We start from the raw sequence: 17982 nt of genomic DNA on the forward strand, positions 1-17982 counted from the left end.
TAAAAGTGTAGTGAGACCTAATTTCCCAGAACAACTCGTCTGTTACAGAGAATAGATTTGTTTTTTGTTTTTTTTTCCTACTCCAATTATGCTGCATAACACTACCTTTTGCATTCCAGCTTAATGTAATCTTCCTTGGGATTGCTTTATATAAAATGTTTCATCATACTGCTATACTGAAACCTGAATCAGGCTGTCTTGATAACATCAAGTAAGTGATTTTTATTTTTGTTGTCTATAGGTTGCCTTATATTTATACTACAAACTATCCTTTCTATTATACCAAAATCTTACAACAAAAAGATAAAGAATATGAGTGTATTGTCTTTGCTGAATAAGATTATTGATTGACTATCAAAGTGACTTAATCTACCTGAAAATAAGTATAATAAAGTTATGTTTTCAAAGATGCTTTTTCTCCTAAATTCTAATTTGGAACATGATAAGTTTTAAATATCTATATTCATTTTATCCTGAAAACAAACACAACATTTCCATTTAGGACACATTATTCTGTTTTTTTGTTTGTTTCTTTTTTTTTTTTTTTTGAGATGGAATTTCCCTCTTGTTGCCCAGGTTGGAGTGCAATGGGGCACGATCTCAGCTCACTGCAACCTCCTCCTCCCGGATTCAAGGGATTCTTCTGCCTCAGTCTTCCAAGTAGCTGGGACCACAGGCTTCCACCACGATGCCCAGCTAATTTTTTTTTATTTTTAGTAGAGACAGGGTTTCACCATATTGGCCAGACTGGTCTCAAACTCCTGACCTCAGATGATCCACCTGCCTCGGCCTCCCAAAGTGCTGGAATTACAGGTGTGAGCCACCATGCCCGGCCAGGTTATTGTTTCTTAGAGCAATTACCACATCACTTCCTCACACTCCATCTCTCACTCCAGAGCAATGTGATGAGAGCCAGATGAGGGTACCTACAAGTACCAAAAGGGGAATTTTACATCACAGAAGAGGAACCCTGGAATTATGAATCTGGGCATTTATATAAGAGCTGTTACATGGCTACCATCTTCTGACAGAGATAAAGAAACCTTCCTAATGTAAACAGATACTTTGTAATATAAAAATATGGCTCTACGTTTTACCTCCCCTTGAAATATTAACACTTAACCTTCTGGAAGCTAAAGTTAAATCTCTCCAGAAGTCTTTATCTATTTAATCATCTGTCAAGTTTGAAAGTTTGTTCTTTAACCCAAGATCTACTTTTGTATGTTCAGAAAGTTCTGCCATGCAGAAATATGAAAACATTCACATTACTTTTCAACAGTAGTAGTACTTTATATGGGCAAAAAAAAGTAGCTGATTTACATTTTCTGAAAAGCAGAATAGTTGCAATCCTTGATATAACAAAAAAAAACATCTTGTTTCTTTGGAATGTATCATATTTTAGAAAGATAGTAATATTTAGGCGCATATTAGTTATTAAGATATAATATATTGAATTGCATTTTCATATAATTTGCTTATGCTAGTGTTATATTTGTTAAATGCTTTTATTTAAATGAATGTATTTTCAGAAGTTTCATGAGGTAATCTGTGACTTTTCTGTGCTACTGACATTCTCCTTGAACTACCTCAGATAGCAATTATGTCACCCATTTCCATCTTTCTACATTCAATGCCTGACAGTTCCTGGCCCATAGTAGACCCTCAATGAATATTTACAGAATAAAGTAATATATTAAAGACTTGAGTGCCTAAGGTGTATTGGCATTAAGTAGTTAATTTTGTTGAAGGAATTATTTATCAACATTAAATAAAAAGGATAACCAAGGAATTAGAAAAATTAAAACATAGTGGTTCAAAATAGAAATTATCTACAATGAGTGATAGCCTTTTGTAATTCTCAGTATTACTTAGTTGAGATAGTAGTCATCATATTGTTTAATTATGTACAATTAAACTGTCCTTCTGAAGTACAGTGTTGGTTGCTTAGACTATTTGCTCCTGATGAAATTGAATTTGGCACATATTCAATTTAGGCACATAAAATATATTTATCATATTGTACTTTTACCCACTGTAACACAAATTACATCTTTGTACCTCCTTTGTAGTATAAAATAAAACACAAGTAACACTTTATTTATTATTTATATTATATATTTAAATACTAGCAGAAATAAGGGAATAAGACTTTAACATTTATATAACACTAGGTTATAAATTGGCAAGAAGGATCATTCTTTGTCCCATATTTCAAGTACACTTTTTAGGTAATTTTTTTTTCTTTTTAACTTTTTTGTCTAATTCAACAAAAGGTAAAGCCTTTGCTTACTTTTAACTTTATGATTTGTATTTAGTACTGTCACATATTTTAAAAACCAATTTGTTTGTATAATGTTCGTATGTATTTCTTTACGTAATGTGGATGAAGTTTTATGATATTACTGTTTGGAAAAATAATTAAACATGAAAAAATCAATAATTATATTTAGTGGCATTAGTAGCATCAAGTTTTATATTACAAAGCAAATAAAGCCTTAAATGAAAATATCTTAAATTCAATTATGTCTAAACTGCCTTCTAGATTACATTCTTTGGAAAGTACTTAATCTTCCTGAGTCTTCCTCTCTTTGAAATGGATATAATAATGAAATATACCTAACCATTAAATGGGCAGAAGAACATAAACCTTTGATGATACTTTTTAAAAAATTTAGTAAATGAAGGAGAGAAATTGGATAGTTGTTAGAAGGGGTATAGAGGATGGCTTTTTTTTTCTTTGTTTTTATTTATTTTTTATTTATTTATTGTTTCAAGAGGTAGAGTCTTGCTCTGTTGCCCAGTTTGAAGTGCAGTAGTGCCATCAAAGCCCACTGCAGCCTAAACCTCCTGGGCTCAAGATATCCTCCCACCTCAGCATCCCTAGTAGCTGGAACCAGAGGCATGCACCATCATGCCTGGCTAATTTTTGTTGTTGTTGTTGTTTAATAATGATGGGGTTTCATGATGTTACCCAGGCTGGTCTCGAACTCCTGGCTTTAAGCTATCCTTCTGCCTCAGCCTCCCAAAGTGCTAGGATTACAGGCATGAGCCACTGCACCTGGCCTAGGATGGTTTTAAGTTGAAAGAATTATGAATACGGACATATTGATGGAAAAGAACCAGTGATAGAGAAATTAAGAATATAGGAAAGGAGAATTACTATTATAGTTGTGATGTGAGGTTGTGTAGAGAATGTGATCCAGAATAGTGGTAGAGCAATTCCTCTACACTGGATTTCAGGAAGGACATTTGTCCAGTAAGCCAAAAGAAGCCAGGCAGGAGGATCCGTTTCCACTGAGACTGAATGGAATAGATAATGATAGGTGTGATGCAGATATGTTGGTGGAACTGGGGTAGCGCAGTGAATTGAGGGATTTCTGCCTAGTCTCCTCAGTGAGGTAGGAAAGATAGATTTTGGCAAGATAACGGAACATGTTGAAGAAAAACAATGAGAAAGATATCTCCAGAAAATATTCCTTAATCTTTTCCAGAATCTGAAGAAAATTTCATTTTATTTAAAATACATTATATTAACTGTTTAAGAAGTGGTTGTAAAGAAATCAGCAGGGCATAATTGATAAGGAAAAAAGGAGTTAAGAAGAGTAATAATGATGTTGAACATTAACTAAAACTGAAAATCTGGCTTTTTTTTTTTTAACAAGAATAAAGCTCTGTATAATATGTATTCAAAATGGTATAGGAAATGTGAAGATATAAGCATCATTTATCTGGAAAACTTTTTTTTACTCTATTGGGGAAAGCATAAAAGTTAATGTTTACTTGTATTTTTCAAAAATTTTTATAAAATGGTGAACAAGACAGGTCCCCTTGTTCAATGTATTAAGAATAAAAAAATCACCACGTAAGGCCCCTTGGAAGTCATTGTCTTTCTAAAACAAGTCATTCATTCAGTTACCAAGTATTCATTGCTTTGATTATACACGTTCTTTCACACACATATATCACCTTTATCTAAAATGTGTTTGCTTCTCCCCATATTCACTGGCACTGTTTTCTTTAAGCCACTGTCATCTTTAGAATCACTGCAGTGGTCTCCTAACTTCTCTACCCACATCAATTCTTGCCCCAGCCTTCACCATCTAGAGAGATCTCTTGAAAAACCTAAAACCATTCATACAACACTCTGGGGTAAAACTCTTCAAAAAGAGCCCATTACTCTTAACTAAAGGTCAGATTTCCTGCCAAGGCCCATTAAACCTCCCTGATCTAGTTGCCCTTTTCTTTCTTCAGCTTCATTTTATGCATTTTGGCCCTCTGGCTATTCTAGATATGCTCTCTTTTGCCTCAGATCTTACCTCTGCTGTTTCTCTGCTGACTTTCATTTCCCTAACACTATGACTGGCTGACTCCTATTTATCCTAATTAATTGAATTATTATTGTATTATCTTAAAAATTAACTTTTTTAAATTCTAAATTTACTGCAAGTCATCATAAAAAACCCCTTTTGATGTTAATAGAGAACATTTAATTAGTTGGCTTGTTACTATATTAATGAATTCTCTGGAAAAAATAATAAAAACTAGAGTGAAGTAATATAGGTAATATGATTACAGGGTAACTGAGGTATGCCAATTCTTGGATTTAACTAAAAAAGTAATTAAAATTAAATAATACTTGTCTGTATTATTTGCTGCTTGCTTACTTGTCCTTTGTCTCTTTTTCATTCAAATAGGTAATTATAGTTAGAGGAAAGAATTCCAATCATTTGAATTTTCTTATTGAGTTTCTGACAGGTCAAAATCAATGCTTACAATTATCATAGCAAAACTCTAAACTAATTTAAAAATAGTATATGTAAATATGAATAAAACTATTATTGAATTGTTACCAGCACAAAATTAACTTACAGTATGGCTGAAGTACTATGACATGTGAAACTTTAATTTGTGAGGAGCCTTTAGAACTCTCTTGACATTTATCTGCAAAATAAAAATGGATAGTTTCTCTAATCACCCATTTCTGTTATTGAAAAATATTAATTAACAACTGCATTTAAAAATAATTTGTTTAATAACATCTCAAGTTATTTTGAAGAAAAAATGAAATAGTGGTCGTTTTAAGATGTAGAAAAGAACATTGGTGCCTATGTGAAGGGAACACAGAATCTACCAGGCTTTGCTTTTCTGTATCTGTCCCTTTGCCCCTCCTCATCAACGGACTTCTGCATAAAGACTTAGGATTTCACCGGGTCATGTTTTCTGATTTCTAGTCTCTCTCCTTAGGTTTTATATGAGTGATAGGTTGGTAAAGACTCTGTCAGATGGTTTAAAGAAGTATTTGTTTAAAGATAGAACTTTTACTTTCCTTTCTTCTTCCCTAGCCTCTAATTGTCAAGGAAGACATAATGGTCAAGGGGAGTAATAACTTGAGTGTCAAACTTAGTTGGGTTTGAATTTCTCTTCAGTGCTATAGTGTTTACAAGACCTTGGCAAGTTACATCAGAGGTCTGGGTCTTACTTTCTCCTCTGAATTTGGAATAATTATGCCTATTTCATAAAGCTTTGTGATAATTACATGTAATCACATATGTAAAGAATACAGCATATAATTTGTTGCCCATACAGGATGGTTTGAGTATTTTTAACCACTCTGTATGGAAATGCCCTGCTGCCTTTGGTTCCTTGTGTTTTTAATGGTGAAGTTTTGCTCAGCCTCTATCAAAATCCCGTTAGAATTTGACTGGCTTTGTTTACCATATGGCATCATGAAGAGCTCTGCTTGATATGATCCTTTCTTTTTTTAAGCCAAACTTATCCTATTATGAAAGAATTGGCTCCAGGGGTGGAATGCTCATTTGATTAATAAATAGCTAGTTCTGTTCTTAGTTCTGGAAGAAAAAAAAAAAGTATTCTCAGTGAGGTTGGACACCTGCCATATGCTAAGAAATCTAAGAAGGCTTCTGAATGGCTTCAGGGATGAATAGCAAAATACCTTACCAGTACCCATAATAACTTATTATATTTCTTAAGAAGGTAACCTTTACTTTGAGAAACATGTGTCTAAATGTTAGTAAAAACAATTAAGTCAGCATTACATTCAGCTTGATTAGTATTATATTAGTACTTTGTGGTTGAAGTTTAAAAAAGTAAAGGCAGAAAACCAAATGGACATGTTCCTGAAAAATACAACAATATCGCAAAAATATTTTAATGCTTTAATTTTTTCAATTTCATATTAATATAATGTATATACTTATGAAAACTTTCATCTTAATATGTTAAAAATAATAAATATATATAGCCTACTTCCTAAAATTATCTCATCTCTATACTATAGTCAAAGCAATAACTTAAAAGTTTAAGCCTTTATGAGAACAGTAAATCTAGTTCTGAGTTGTGTAGTAAAAATTTCATCAATTGCAGAGTTTTCTGGATGAGTTTTGAGGAAATTATTTTTAGAACTTTCTTATTCTCAAAATACTAGTTACTGATAAAAATATTGATATACTGATTTTTATTTTTAAGAAGGAAGCTCAAAATCATCTATGCAAACTTAAAAATATTAGCTTATATCTCTGTACAACTGATTTTATTCATGGTGTATCTTTCACCATCAAAGAGATTCAATTAAAATCAAGATTTTACAGATTTCTAATTATTTTAACTATTTAGAGATAGTATGTGTAAAAACTGTTACCCGTTTTGTAAAAAGATTATTAGGTCAACATGCTATACTGAAGATGTATTTTCCCAAATTTTAAAAACCAAATATACTTCTGAATGCCCATGTATACTATGAACACTTTAGTTTTAAGAATTAGCTAGAACTAATAATAAATTTATTTTATTCATTGTAATAAGATAGAATCATTTTTAAAGATAATTCTGAAAGAGAATATAATTTGTCTGTTATCCCACTTTTTCTGTCTTCCTCTATTTCTTTGATCTATGTTTAAACATTACTAGAAATCGCCATAACGATGTAATAAGCGTTCCAAGTGTATTTAAAGAGTAGTACAATCCAAACAACATTGTGTGGAGCTTTGTGTATTTTTTAATGACACTACTAGACTTGCTTCAGACAAGTTGAGACTTTTCTAAGGTAATAGTGAGTCCTTTGCTGATTGCCTTAATTTTAGCATTTAAATGCATTTAGCAATCATGTCTTTGAAAACTGAATTTTAGTCACTGATTCAAAAAGCTGTGCATTCTGCAAGTGTTATTGTCAGTCTCACTGTATCCTTTATTTTAGGCTATAGTTTTAAGTTTTCTGAAATGTAAAAGGACTGTTCTGTTTTTAGGCTTTTCTTTAAAATACATTAAAATTCCCATATGATCTTCCTATGAATCAGGGTTTATGAATAAGTGTATTTAACATATTTTGTCGACTGGAAGCTCAAATTTGAGAAAACTGGTTTGAAGGATGACTGCCGTAGGCACACTGAAATTGTTTTCCATTATACCTTGAGGTCAAATTATAGTTTCACTTTTCCCCAAAATAATTAGGTTTCTATCAGATATAGGAGAGTCATGTGCTATCTAAGGATGAGAAAGTCTAAAAACCTATCTAAGGGGAAACTATCTTCTTCATAATGAAAACATAAAAATTAGCAGGTTCTCTGTTCTTTATATAGGGCTTAGACTGAGATTACCTTTATATCCCACAAGAAATGTGCAGTTAGTCTAAGGAAATTCTTAAAAATCTGTATTAATCTAAACTAGCTATTCATAAGACTGTAGTTTTTTCCCCAAATGGTGAAGAGTAAGATTTCATAAGAGTAGAATAAATCTGAGAATAGTTATAATAATTAACTTTTGTGTTCCATATTATTCATATATTTTGATTTTAATTTTAATGTATGAACTTTGATTTTGATTTTATCCTTATTTATTAATTTATTCAACAAATGAGAAACATGAAAATTGTGATATGTTTCAAAGATGGAGTTTACAGAATTAGCTAGTTTTTATTTATTATATATACATACATTATATATACATATAAAATATATATGTATATATATATTTTGAGAAGGAGTTTTGCCCAGGCTGGAGTGACTGCAGTGGTGTGATCTCGGCTCACCACAACATCCACCTCCCGGGTTAAAGGGATTCTCCTGTCTCAGCCTCCCAAGTAGCCAGGAGTAAACACATGTGCCAGCATGCCCAGCTAATTTTTTGTATTTTTAGTACAGATGGGGTTTCACCATGTTGGCCAGGCTGGTCTCGAATTCCTGACCTTAGGTGATCCTCCTGCTTTGGCCTCCCAAAGTACCTGAGCCGCCCAGCCCAGCCTACATTTTTATGTAGATTCTAAGAGAACGGAGTGGAGTGTGACTCCAAGGATTTTGGCTTGAGGTACTAGAACAGTGAATGGTTATTACTGAAATGCGGAAAACTGTGGAGGGATCACTTTTGGGGGTTGAACAGATTTATTTATTTATTTATTTATTTATTGTAAGATAACTTGCTGAATATCTCAGTGCAGATGCTGAGTTGGAAGTTGGAGTAGTGAAAGCTGAAGATACAATTTGGAATCATCAATGTATAGATTTTATTTTTTTGCTTTTAGTGTTACTCATGTTTTATTTATTTTCAGTATTGATTTCACTTTATATATCTATTATTTTCTATAATAGCAAATTATCCTGGTTTTCTAAAATTTATGGCAGTTATTTATTTCCTTTTAAAACATTAAGAAAATAAAAGTGAGATGATTTGAAAAAAATACAACAGTGAAAGAGGCATAGAGATATTGTAAACAATTGAAATGGTGATTTTCCAGCCAAACTGATTTCTCTCACTAGTCACTAAAAAGTATGTTTCTATTAGAATGGCCACTACTGGAAGTATCAAATGCTGACCAGTATGGTGTCCTAAATTATAGTGACACTGGTGATGTATGAAACTTGAAATTCAGAGGTAAGTGTTCTAGAGTTGGTTCAAAAGCTCAGTAATGTCAACAAGGACCAAAGTTCTTACATCATCCTTGGAATGTTGACTGTTGTCATGCAGTGTGTCATCTTATGGTCCAAGGATGACTTCTTCGGCTCCAAGCATTATTATATCCTTTCTTGGTTGCATTCAAAAGCAGGAAAGAAGAGATAAGAGAAGGGATTCTCCTCATGAGCCTTTCCTCATGGGCTTCTCTCCCATGTTCAGGGTGTAAAATATTCCTCAGAAGTCCCTTGCTGGCATCACATGTCTGAATCATATGACCACTCCTGGCTAGAAGGGAATCTGGAAAAGCAAAGGTCTGGCAAAGGGGCTGTGGGAACAGGACAGTCTCAACATTTGCAGAGCTCAGGACTAGAGGACATATCTCCTAACCTCTTCTTGTGATAGATACACCTTCAAAAACTCTTGGAAGATCAAGTGTGAGTTTAGAATCCTTTGACGTCTTAGAGTTCCATGCCAGGATATGGCTCCTGGCTCACCGCCTGTCTTCCTTCTCTATCTAGCTGCCTCCAGCTAGATACCACATGTGGGGCATCATGCAGAGGTATGTGGACACTCTGCCCCACACATCCAAGGTTTTTCTACCTCTCCCAACCTGCCACCCCTTGGCCACTCCTCAAACCTAGACAACCTTGGGAGAAAGGGTCAGGGTTGATTTTATTTCAAACCCATGATAGTGGGTAAGATATTGAGATTGAGGGTAGACACTGAAAATAAGAGAACGAGGGACTGTAACCCTGGGACACTCTGACTTTTAGAGATCTTAGAAGAAGTGTAGAACCTGCAAAGTGGATTGAGGAGGAGTAGCCAGTGAGATAGGAAGAAATCTATAGATCCTGGAAGCTAGGTGAATCTAGCTTTTCAAACGAGATGGGAACTTACACTTGACTACTGAATTTAGCAACATGGAGATCTTTGGTGAACTTGACAAAGGCTGCTTGACAGAGTGGTTGATGAAGATTTATTAGAATAGAGTGAAGGGAGAATAGAGGGGTGGAGTTAAAAACCACATGTAAAGACAATCTTTTCAAGTCTTTTGCTGTAAACAAGAGCTGAGAAATATAGTAGTGGGCAGAGATCTTAGGTTCAGGAGGTTGCTGTTGTTGATAATAATTGGTTTGTTTTTAAGCATGAGATATGTTACAATCTTTTCCTTTTAATTTGGTAAGAATACAGAATTAGTTGATATTGGAAAGAGAGAGGAAATTGTATGGAATCTGGCGTCTACACTTGAGTAGGCAAAAGAGTATGGGATACAGTATACAAGTGAAGGCTGATCTTAGATAAGAAGGATGCAGACAATACCATTATTTCTTTATGTGATACAATTATGACTGAGACCTGCTAACCTATTGACCAGTAGATATTTTCTTTTAAAATAATGCAATAAATTATCATGATTCATAAGTATTCAGTGTGTTGAAAAACATTTATTTACCTAGAAAAAAATTATGTAATATTGACAAATATAACATTATTATGAAGTTTTAATCTTCTATTTTTCCCCTTGATATTAATATATAGTAATATCTGAACAGGTTATAAATTAATATTCCAATTATAAAATCTATTTATATCTATATGTATATATGCATGTGTGTGTCTGTATATAGGTACAAGCATACATATGTATGCTTGTATATAATCGAAATATATACACACATATCCACACACACAGTAATGCACTGCGGAATGAGAGTTTAGCCAATGACAATCGCATATATGATGGGGATCTCATAAGATTGTAATACCATTTGTTTCCTGTACCTTTTTTACGTTTACATTTGTTTAGATATACAAATACTTCTGTGTTACAATTACCTACAGCATTCAGCACAGTAACATGCTATACAAGTTTATAGCCTAGGAGCAATAAGCATTACCATATAGCCTAGATGTGTGGTAGGCTAAATCCTTTAAGTTTGTGTAAGAACACTCTATAATCACACTACTATGAAATCGCCTAAGAACACATTTCTCAGAATGTATTCCCATTGTTAAATGACACATGACTGTATATGCTTTCTAGAAAATGCAACTGTCCAAAGGCTTTATTAACAAATAAAAATCAGCTGGATGTCAAACACATTTAGTAACTTTGTTGTGTAATTTCATGAATTTAAGAAACTAAATAAGTCACATGTTTTGGAGAAAAATTATTCATCAATGAAAATTACCTAAGCAACACAATTCATTTCCTTCAAGCAATAATAAGGCACTCATTTTGATACCTTATAATTTTTTATTTAACTGACTTTCTAAAAATAAAATATAGTGTTATATATTATAAAATTTTATGAAGTGTGCTTTATAAAATAGCTGTGTGTAATATACCTTTTTGGACATTAAATGAACACTCATTGTTATTTGTCAGAAATAAATGGTTATACATAGAGAAAAAGGAGACTAAATGGAAATGTACTAAAGTTAATAATGGTAATGTTTTAGTGTAAGGATTATGCATAATTTAAAATTTTCTTTTTTATGCACTTGCATGGTGTTTTCTGACACCTCTTCTCAACCAAATGCGTGTCCTTTTTTCACACACCTACCAGTGCTCCAGCATCAACTGGTGTCCAACAATGCAATTCAGTTTTGAAACTAACTCCCAGGGTTAGTGCAGATCCTACAGGTTAACAGCTCTGTCCCTCGAGACTGCCCCCACTTTAGGCACCAGGTGCCAGTGGAGTGCCCAGGATACCCACATTTTGATCAGGCAACTACAAATTCAGGAGTCCCCACAACCATCCCTCAAATTTGATAATTTACTAGAACAATTCTTAACTCAGAAAAGTGCTGTACTTCTAAGTACAGCTTTATTATAAAGGATATAACTCAGAAACAGCCAAATGGAAGAGATGCAAGGGCAAGATATGGAGGAGAAGGCATAATTTTCATGCCCTTTCCAAGAAACCACCCTCCCAGGCGTGTGGATGTTCTCACCACCCTAGAAGCTTCTCGAAATCCATTCTTTGGAATTTTTTATGGAGGTTTTATCACATAGGCATGATTGATTAAACATTGGCTACTCTATCTCCAGCCCCTCTTTTTTCCCCAGTGAGGGGAAGAGGAGGCTGAACATTCGGCCTTTTTAATGTTAGCTTGATCCTTCTGGGAACGAGGCACCATGCTGAAGCTATCTTGCCTCCTGCCATCGCCTTGCCACACACCTTCCCCCTCAACACACCTAGTCATCTCATTAGTTTGCAGAAGGCACATGGGAGATTTCAAGGGCTTTTAGGAGCTCTGTGCCAGGAATCAGGTACAAAGAACAAATATTTATTTTTTATTACACCATTTCACTCTTGAGTTTTCAGAAGCTAGTATGATGAATACATAGTACTCTTATAAAAACGTTTTATCTTAAAAATATCTCACCCTACTTTATGTCCGAAAACATATTTGTGAAAAAACAATATAAGAATGTCATTTCCCTGAAAGGATTATCCTTCTATATTTTTAAGCTATGAAACAGTTTTTAAAAAGTCAAGTCTAATATTCTATTGTTAATATACTACTGTGGCTATATCTACATAATGAAAATTTAATGAAGTCTTATGAAAATGGGAACATTTAATTATTGTAATTTATCTGTCTGCAAATTCTTTATGAGGTAGAACTCACTCTAATGTTGAATTGCTCTTATTTATATCATTAAAATATTAGTGAAATAATCCACTTGTGATTCGGGGATAAAATTTTTAAAACTTACTCTTTTTATCTTTTGTATTCACTTTTAAAAGATAATTGCTATTTATTTACCTTGGATTTTAAACTTTAGAATAAAAGTTCAAAACCGAGTACTTATCTTTAATGATATTTAGTTCCAACTTGTAAAACTGAATCTCATGTGCTATAGGTAAAACTAAAAAATATCCTAAAATGACTTCATAAACTTTTTAGCTTATTTATTTTAGTGCAGTTTCAGCTCCTAAACAACTACACAAGAAATAGGATTTGGAAATGTACATTCCAAAATATGGAATTTGATTCCATAGGGGAGAAAAAATTTCTTTTCTCACCCATTGCTAGGTTCATGGCTGAGATTCCTATGACTAAAGATTAACAAGATAGATGCGTACAAATTAATTTAATACAAGTTTTACATGTTATTAGAGCTTTCAGAAATGGAGACTCAAGGAACACAGTTAAACTTGGGAATTTTTTTTACTAAGTTTGATGAAGAAGTGGATAGATGTGGAGAAATACAATTGGAAGACACAGGTTATGATTCAATGTTAATAAACTGAGGAGAATTTAGCAAGGCCTGTTTATTCTCAGATTATTGTGGGTGTCTCTATATCTTAGAGTATAAAAATGTTCCTTTCCTCTGGGTATAGGGCGGGTATCTCTGGGGTAAGGGTCTTATGATCTACTTCAGAGAGAAAGGTCAGAGAATTCTTTTATGGTCTGTTTCAGAGAAGGGTGAGGGGAATGTCAAAGAGACCTTCCTACTTTTGCTGTTTTCTCAAATCTGAAGGTGCCATATTTTAGGATACTATTGTCTGGAACTGTATCAAATAAATCTCTAATTTTTTCTGAACATGTCTTTTTTTGTTTGTTTGAATCCAGTTTTAAGAAAAATGAACATAACTTTTGAAAAATATATAAGCCAATTTTTAACCACCTAGTTACTACTTAAAGTCAAAGTTCTTAAACGTCTTAAGCAGAAAATACAATTTCTTCTGGAGGCTAAGTGAAATACGCATGAAATCTCTTTGATAATATAATCTTGTGGTTTTTAGGCGTTTGCCTTGGATGCTATAACAAAAACCAACTAGGAATACATTTTTTTTTCCTAACATAGCTTTCTTTAAAATAACACAACTTATTTTATATTGAGGGCTTTATTTAGTATGATGATTATATGTATTAATACATATAATTTTGTATGAAAATTGACCAAAATTTGCTGACTTAAAAATTTTTTTGTGCGAAAGCTTGAATAAGTGTTGTTAGACTGAAAGACTTTGGGCCTCCATGTTCAAACCAGCCTCTTTTTAAAGCTTCTTGGAGATAAAGTGAAACTTTGTGAGGCATTGAAGTTAAACATTCCATTGTATTTTGAGTCACATGCTCAAAACATAGTCATAGATTCTGAAATAAAAGATAGGTGCTCCCTGGTTCTGCCCTCATATCAACTGTAATCTCTGCACCTGATTAAACATCAACTTGAATTTTAAATATTGTGTCTATTTGGAAAATGAGTGCCAAATAATAAGAATAGTTAGTTTATTGACATTTTACTGTGTGCTAGGCACTGTTCTAAATTCTTTACATGTGGTACTTTATTTAATCTTTGCAATAATCCTTTGAGGTTTCTGAGAGGTTACTTAACTCGCTTCAAACCTCAGATCTAGTTAGTGCCAGAACCAAGATTTCAACAGACAGTCTGGCTTCACTGTCCATTTACTTAACTCTTAGATATAGTCCTTGTCACATCAAACCTATAAATCTAGTAAAATGTGTCAAATTTTTAAGAGATTGTCATTTCAGAAAACATATCAGTTTAGATCATTTTCTAGGGCATGCTCACAAAGCTTTAATCCTGATATTGATTGGATAACGATGATCATTAAGGGTCCTGTGTTTAACACCTATGATTATGTTAATATTTTAAATTATGAACTATAAAATCTGGCCAGCAGAATGCAATTATAAGGCATCTTAGTGTACAGTAATCTTGTCAGGATGAGAGACAGGGATTTCAGCGTTATTAGTGTGTAAAGTGAATTACTGAGTGAAACTACTCAAGAAGAATATTGTTCTGGTGAAGATGACTTGGGAAGAAAAGTCACTGAGGTAAATGTAAAAACATCATGTTATGGAAACCAAAAATCAAAGGAAGCAGCAGCTGAGGATGAGTTTGGGTGCTGTACAAGAAATTGACAGGTCTGGACAGTGCAAACATTTGCAACTGTCAGATTGCTTCCATTTTTTCAAGAAACTAGGAAATATTCAGCTGAGGGAGTTGTGATGGGAAAGAGGTTTGGAGTTGAAGAAAGATGTGAAATATCCCTTATGGAGAATGGGAAATCACGTGCACTGGGGAAGTATGATTGGCATTTCAGATATTAAGTGCCATTAGAAATTTGTTGTTATAGGCTGGGTACCGCAGTGGTTTTCGCCTGTATTCCCAGCACTTTGGGTGGCCGAGGAGGGCTATCATCTGACGTCAGGAGTTTGAGACCAACATGGTCTTACCAACATGGTGAAACCCCATCTCTGTTACAAAAATACAAAAATTAGCCAGGTGTGCTGGCACGTGTCTGTAATCCGAGCTACTCCGGAGGCTGAGGCAGGAGAATCGCTTGAACTTGGGAGGAGGAGGTTGCAGTGAGCCAAGATCACATCATTGCACTCCAGCCTGGGCAACAAGAATGAAACTCCATCTCAAAAAAAAAAAAAAAAGTTGTTGTTAGGAATTTGACATGTCTTCAAAAAACAGCCGGGCATGATGGCTCGTGCCTGTAATCCTAGCACTTTGGGAGGCTGAGATAGGCAGATCATGAGGTCAAGGGGTCGAGATCATCCTGGCCCACGTGGTGAAGTCCCGTTTCTACTGAAAAGGCAAAAATTAGCTGGGCATGGTGGCAGGTGCCTGTAATTACAGCTACTCAGGAGGCTAGAGAATCAGTTGAACCCGGGAAGCGGAGGTTTCAGTGAGCCAAGATCGCACCACTGCACTTCAGCCTGGTGACAGAGCGAGACTCCATCTCAAAAACAAAAAACAAAAACACTTGGTTTTTTTTTTGTTGTTTTTTTGTTTTTGTTTTTCACCCTTGTTCAGCTACCTCAGTGTGTGTGTGTGTTTTTCAAATCATTAAAGAGGAAAGGTGATATAAGAAAGTAAATGGTCATAGTATCTGGGCTGCTCATGGGGGAAAGTATGAGCATGAATTGGGTGATAATGCAGTGGAAAGATGGAGAGATGGAAGAAAAAGAGGTCTAGGAATGTGCAAGATAACAAAAACAAGAAGATAGTACTGAATAACCCATGGCAAACCCTCAGAGGATTTGGGGTTTTTGCACTGGGGAAATCATGGTCTGATGACAGCACTTCCACCACCTGAGGGATGGGAGAGAACCAATCCTTTGAGTTTGTGTGCTCCTCAGGGAAAGCGCTGCTGGTGGGCAACAATTTCACTTAAAAGCAGTAAGTGATAGAAACATCAAAAATGAAGTTTAGGATTTAAGGGAATTTGTTGAGTTTGGATCGTGAGTTTCAAAGGACAGGATATAATTTGTGGGGAGGAAGGGAAATGGTAGAAAATTAGTTGGTCTAGGAGGTATACAAAAATGTCAGAAGGAAGGAAGGAATAGCCTATAATACAAGTTTTTTTTTTTACAATTTTTGTTGCCTAAATTCATTACTTACTATATGCATGAAGTCACTTACAATCTTGGGCAATAGAATCTCACTCATTAGCTATAGAAAAGCCCCCTAGATGGGTGAGAACACTACTTCTACTTTGTTTTAGATACATACCCATTCTCCCCAAATTCCAGAAAATACTATGATACATAAATCTTGAGAGTCACTGCTCAAGCTATTCAATTTTATCACTGTTAGTAAAAGAAGTCTGTAAAATGCTCTATCATTGAAGTTACTGCAGATGATCACTGATTAGCAAATTAATCACTGAAAAGGTTAGTGGATTACACAAACGGAATGCCAAATGCATCACCATACTCCAGGTGCTTATCAGTTTCCCCGAATTCCAAACAAATACCTCCCGTTTAAGCAAAACAACAATAAGGTAACAGATTTCAGCTTTTCTCATTCTCCTGTTTTTCGGCAGTGGTTTCCATCAGGAGTGTTACTTGGTTTTAAAATGCTATTTTTTCTTTATCTCATTTGAAAAGTGCTGAAAGCATACAAGTCAGAGTTACCTAAGACAAAAGACTGTATTAAATCATTGGATTTGTAATTAAAATGTGCAGACAGTATACTGGAGTGTTAAGCATCTTGAGCCGCTCAGTCCTCACTTGAAAATTTCCTAATCTAATTTTCTCTTGGCTGAGAACCAATTGTTGCTGGTTTTCTCCACTACATACAGTTATGTATTCTTAAAAGGTCTGTCATCAAGGTCCCTGGTACTTTTATAAATGTGCTACTTTAGCATGCATTCTGCAATACTCTGGATTGCTGCCTATGGAAGTTGATATTTTAAACCAGATACTTCAAAGTGCTAACACAAAAATTCTCTTTGTTCCACAACTGAGATTGACAGTCTAAGGCTACAATTTAAAACTATTTAATTTTGAGATTAAGATAATAACCCATGAGCATAAAAAGTAATAATTTATTAGCACAAGTATTGACACTATTAGATAATATATTATACGTACCATTATATGACTCAAAAAGTAGCACATTTTCTTTGTAATAGTCTTCATCGTCACAGTGCTCTGATTTTTCTGCCTTCATTGAATTTACTGCATCTTGCACAATTAGCTGTGGAAAGGTTTCTAAAACTGCCAGATCTCCCATTCTGTAAGTTTTAATAATGTGCTATAATGCAGCATATCTCTTAATATTCAAAGAGACATTTTAGTAAAACTTGTGTACCTATTTGTTTTTACTAGATTTTCTCTCTCTCTTTTTTTAATGGCTTTAATTTTTTCTACTTTTTTCTGTTATCTTCCCTGTCCTTTTTCTTTTACTTTCTGATATCCATTTTGAATGCTTTTGCTATTGCAAATATCTTCTTCCAGTCTGTTACCTCTCTGTTAATTTTTCCTTTTGGTACAAATATAAGTAAGTATATAATTTATAATATATAAATGTAAACCATCAACTTTTTCCTTTAAGGTATATGCTTTCAAAGTCTTTCAACTGAAATCCTTTTAAACTAAGAATTTTAAAATTTAGTTTTTCCTTCATTCCCTTTTATTTTCTTTCTTTCTTTCTCTTTCTTTCCCTTCCTTCCTTTCTTTCTTTCTCCTTCCTTCCTTCCTTCTCTCTCTCTCTTTCTCTTTCTTTCTTTCTTTCTCTTTCTCTCTCTCTCCTTCCTTTCTTTCTTTCTTTCTTTCTTTCTTTCTTTCTTTCTTTCTTTCTTT

General features: G+C 34.0%; 1 protein-coding gene across 1 annotated transcript in view; it reads left to right on the forward strand.

Annotated features, from left to right (window-relative positions):
- ADGRL3 (adhesion G protein-coupled receptor L3) overlaps positions 1-17982 on the forward strand; it is an 890906-nt gene that overhangs the window by 813113 nt on the left and 59811 nt on the right. The window contains exon 21 of the mRNA XM_011949310.1: positions 120-211. Within this exon, the coding sequence (XP_011804700.1) occupies positions 120-211 (92 nt within the window). The remainder of the gene's footprint in view (positions 1-119; positions 212-17982) is intronic.

This window comes from Colobus angolensis, unplaced genomic scaffold (assembly GCF_000951035.1).
Source record: "Colobus angolensis palliatus isolate OR3802 unplaced genomic scaffold, Cang.pa_1.0 Scaffold297, whole genome shotgun sequence".
Lineage (NCBI taxonomy): Eukaryota > Metazoa > Chordata > Mammalia > Primates > Cercopithecidae > Colobus > Colobus angolensis.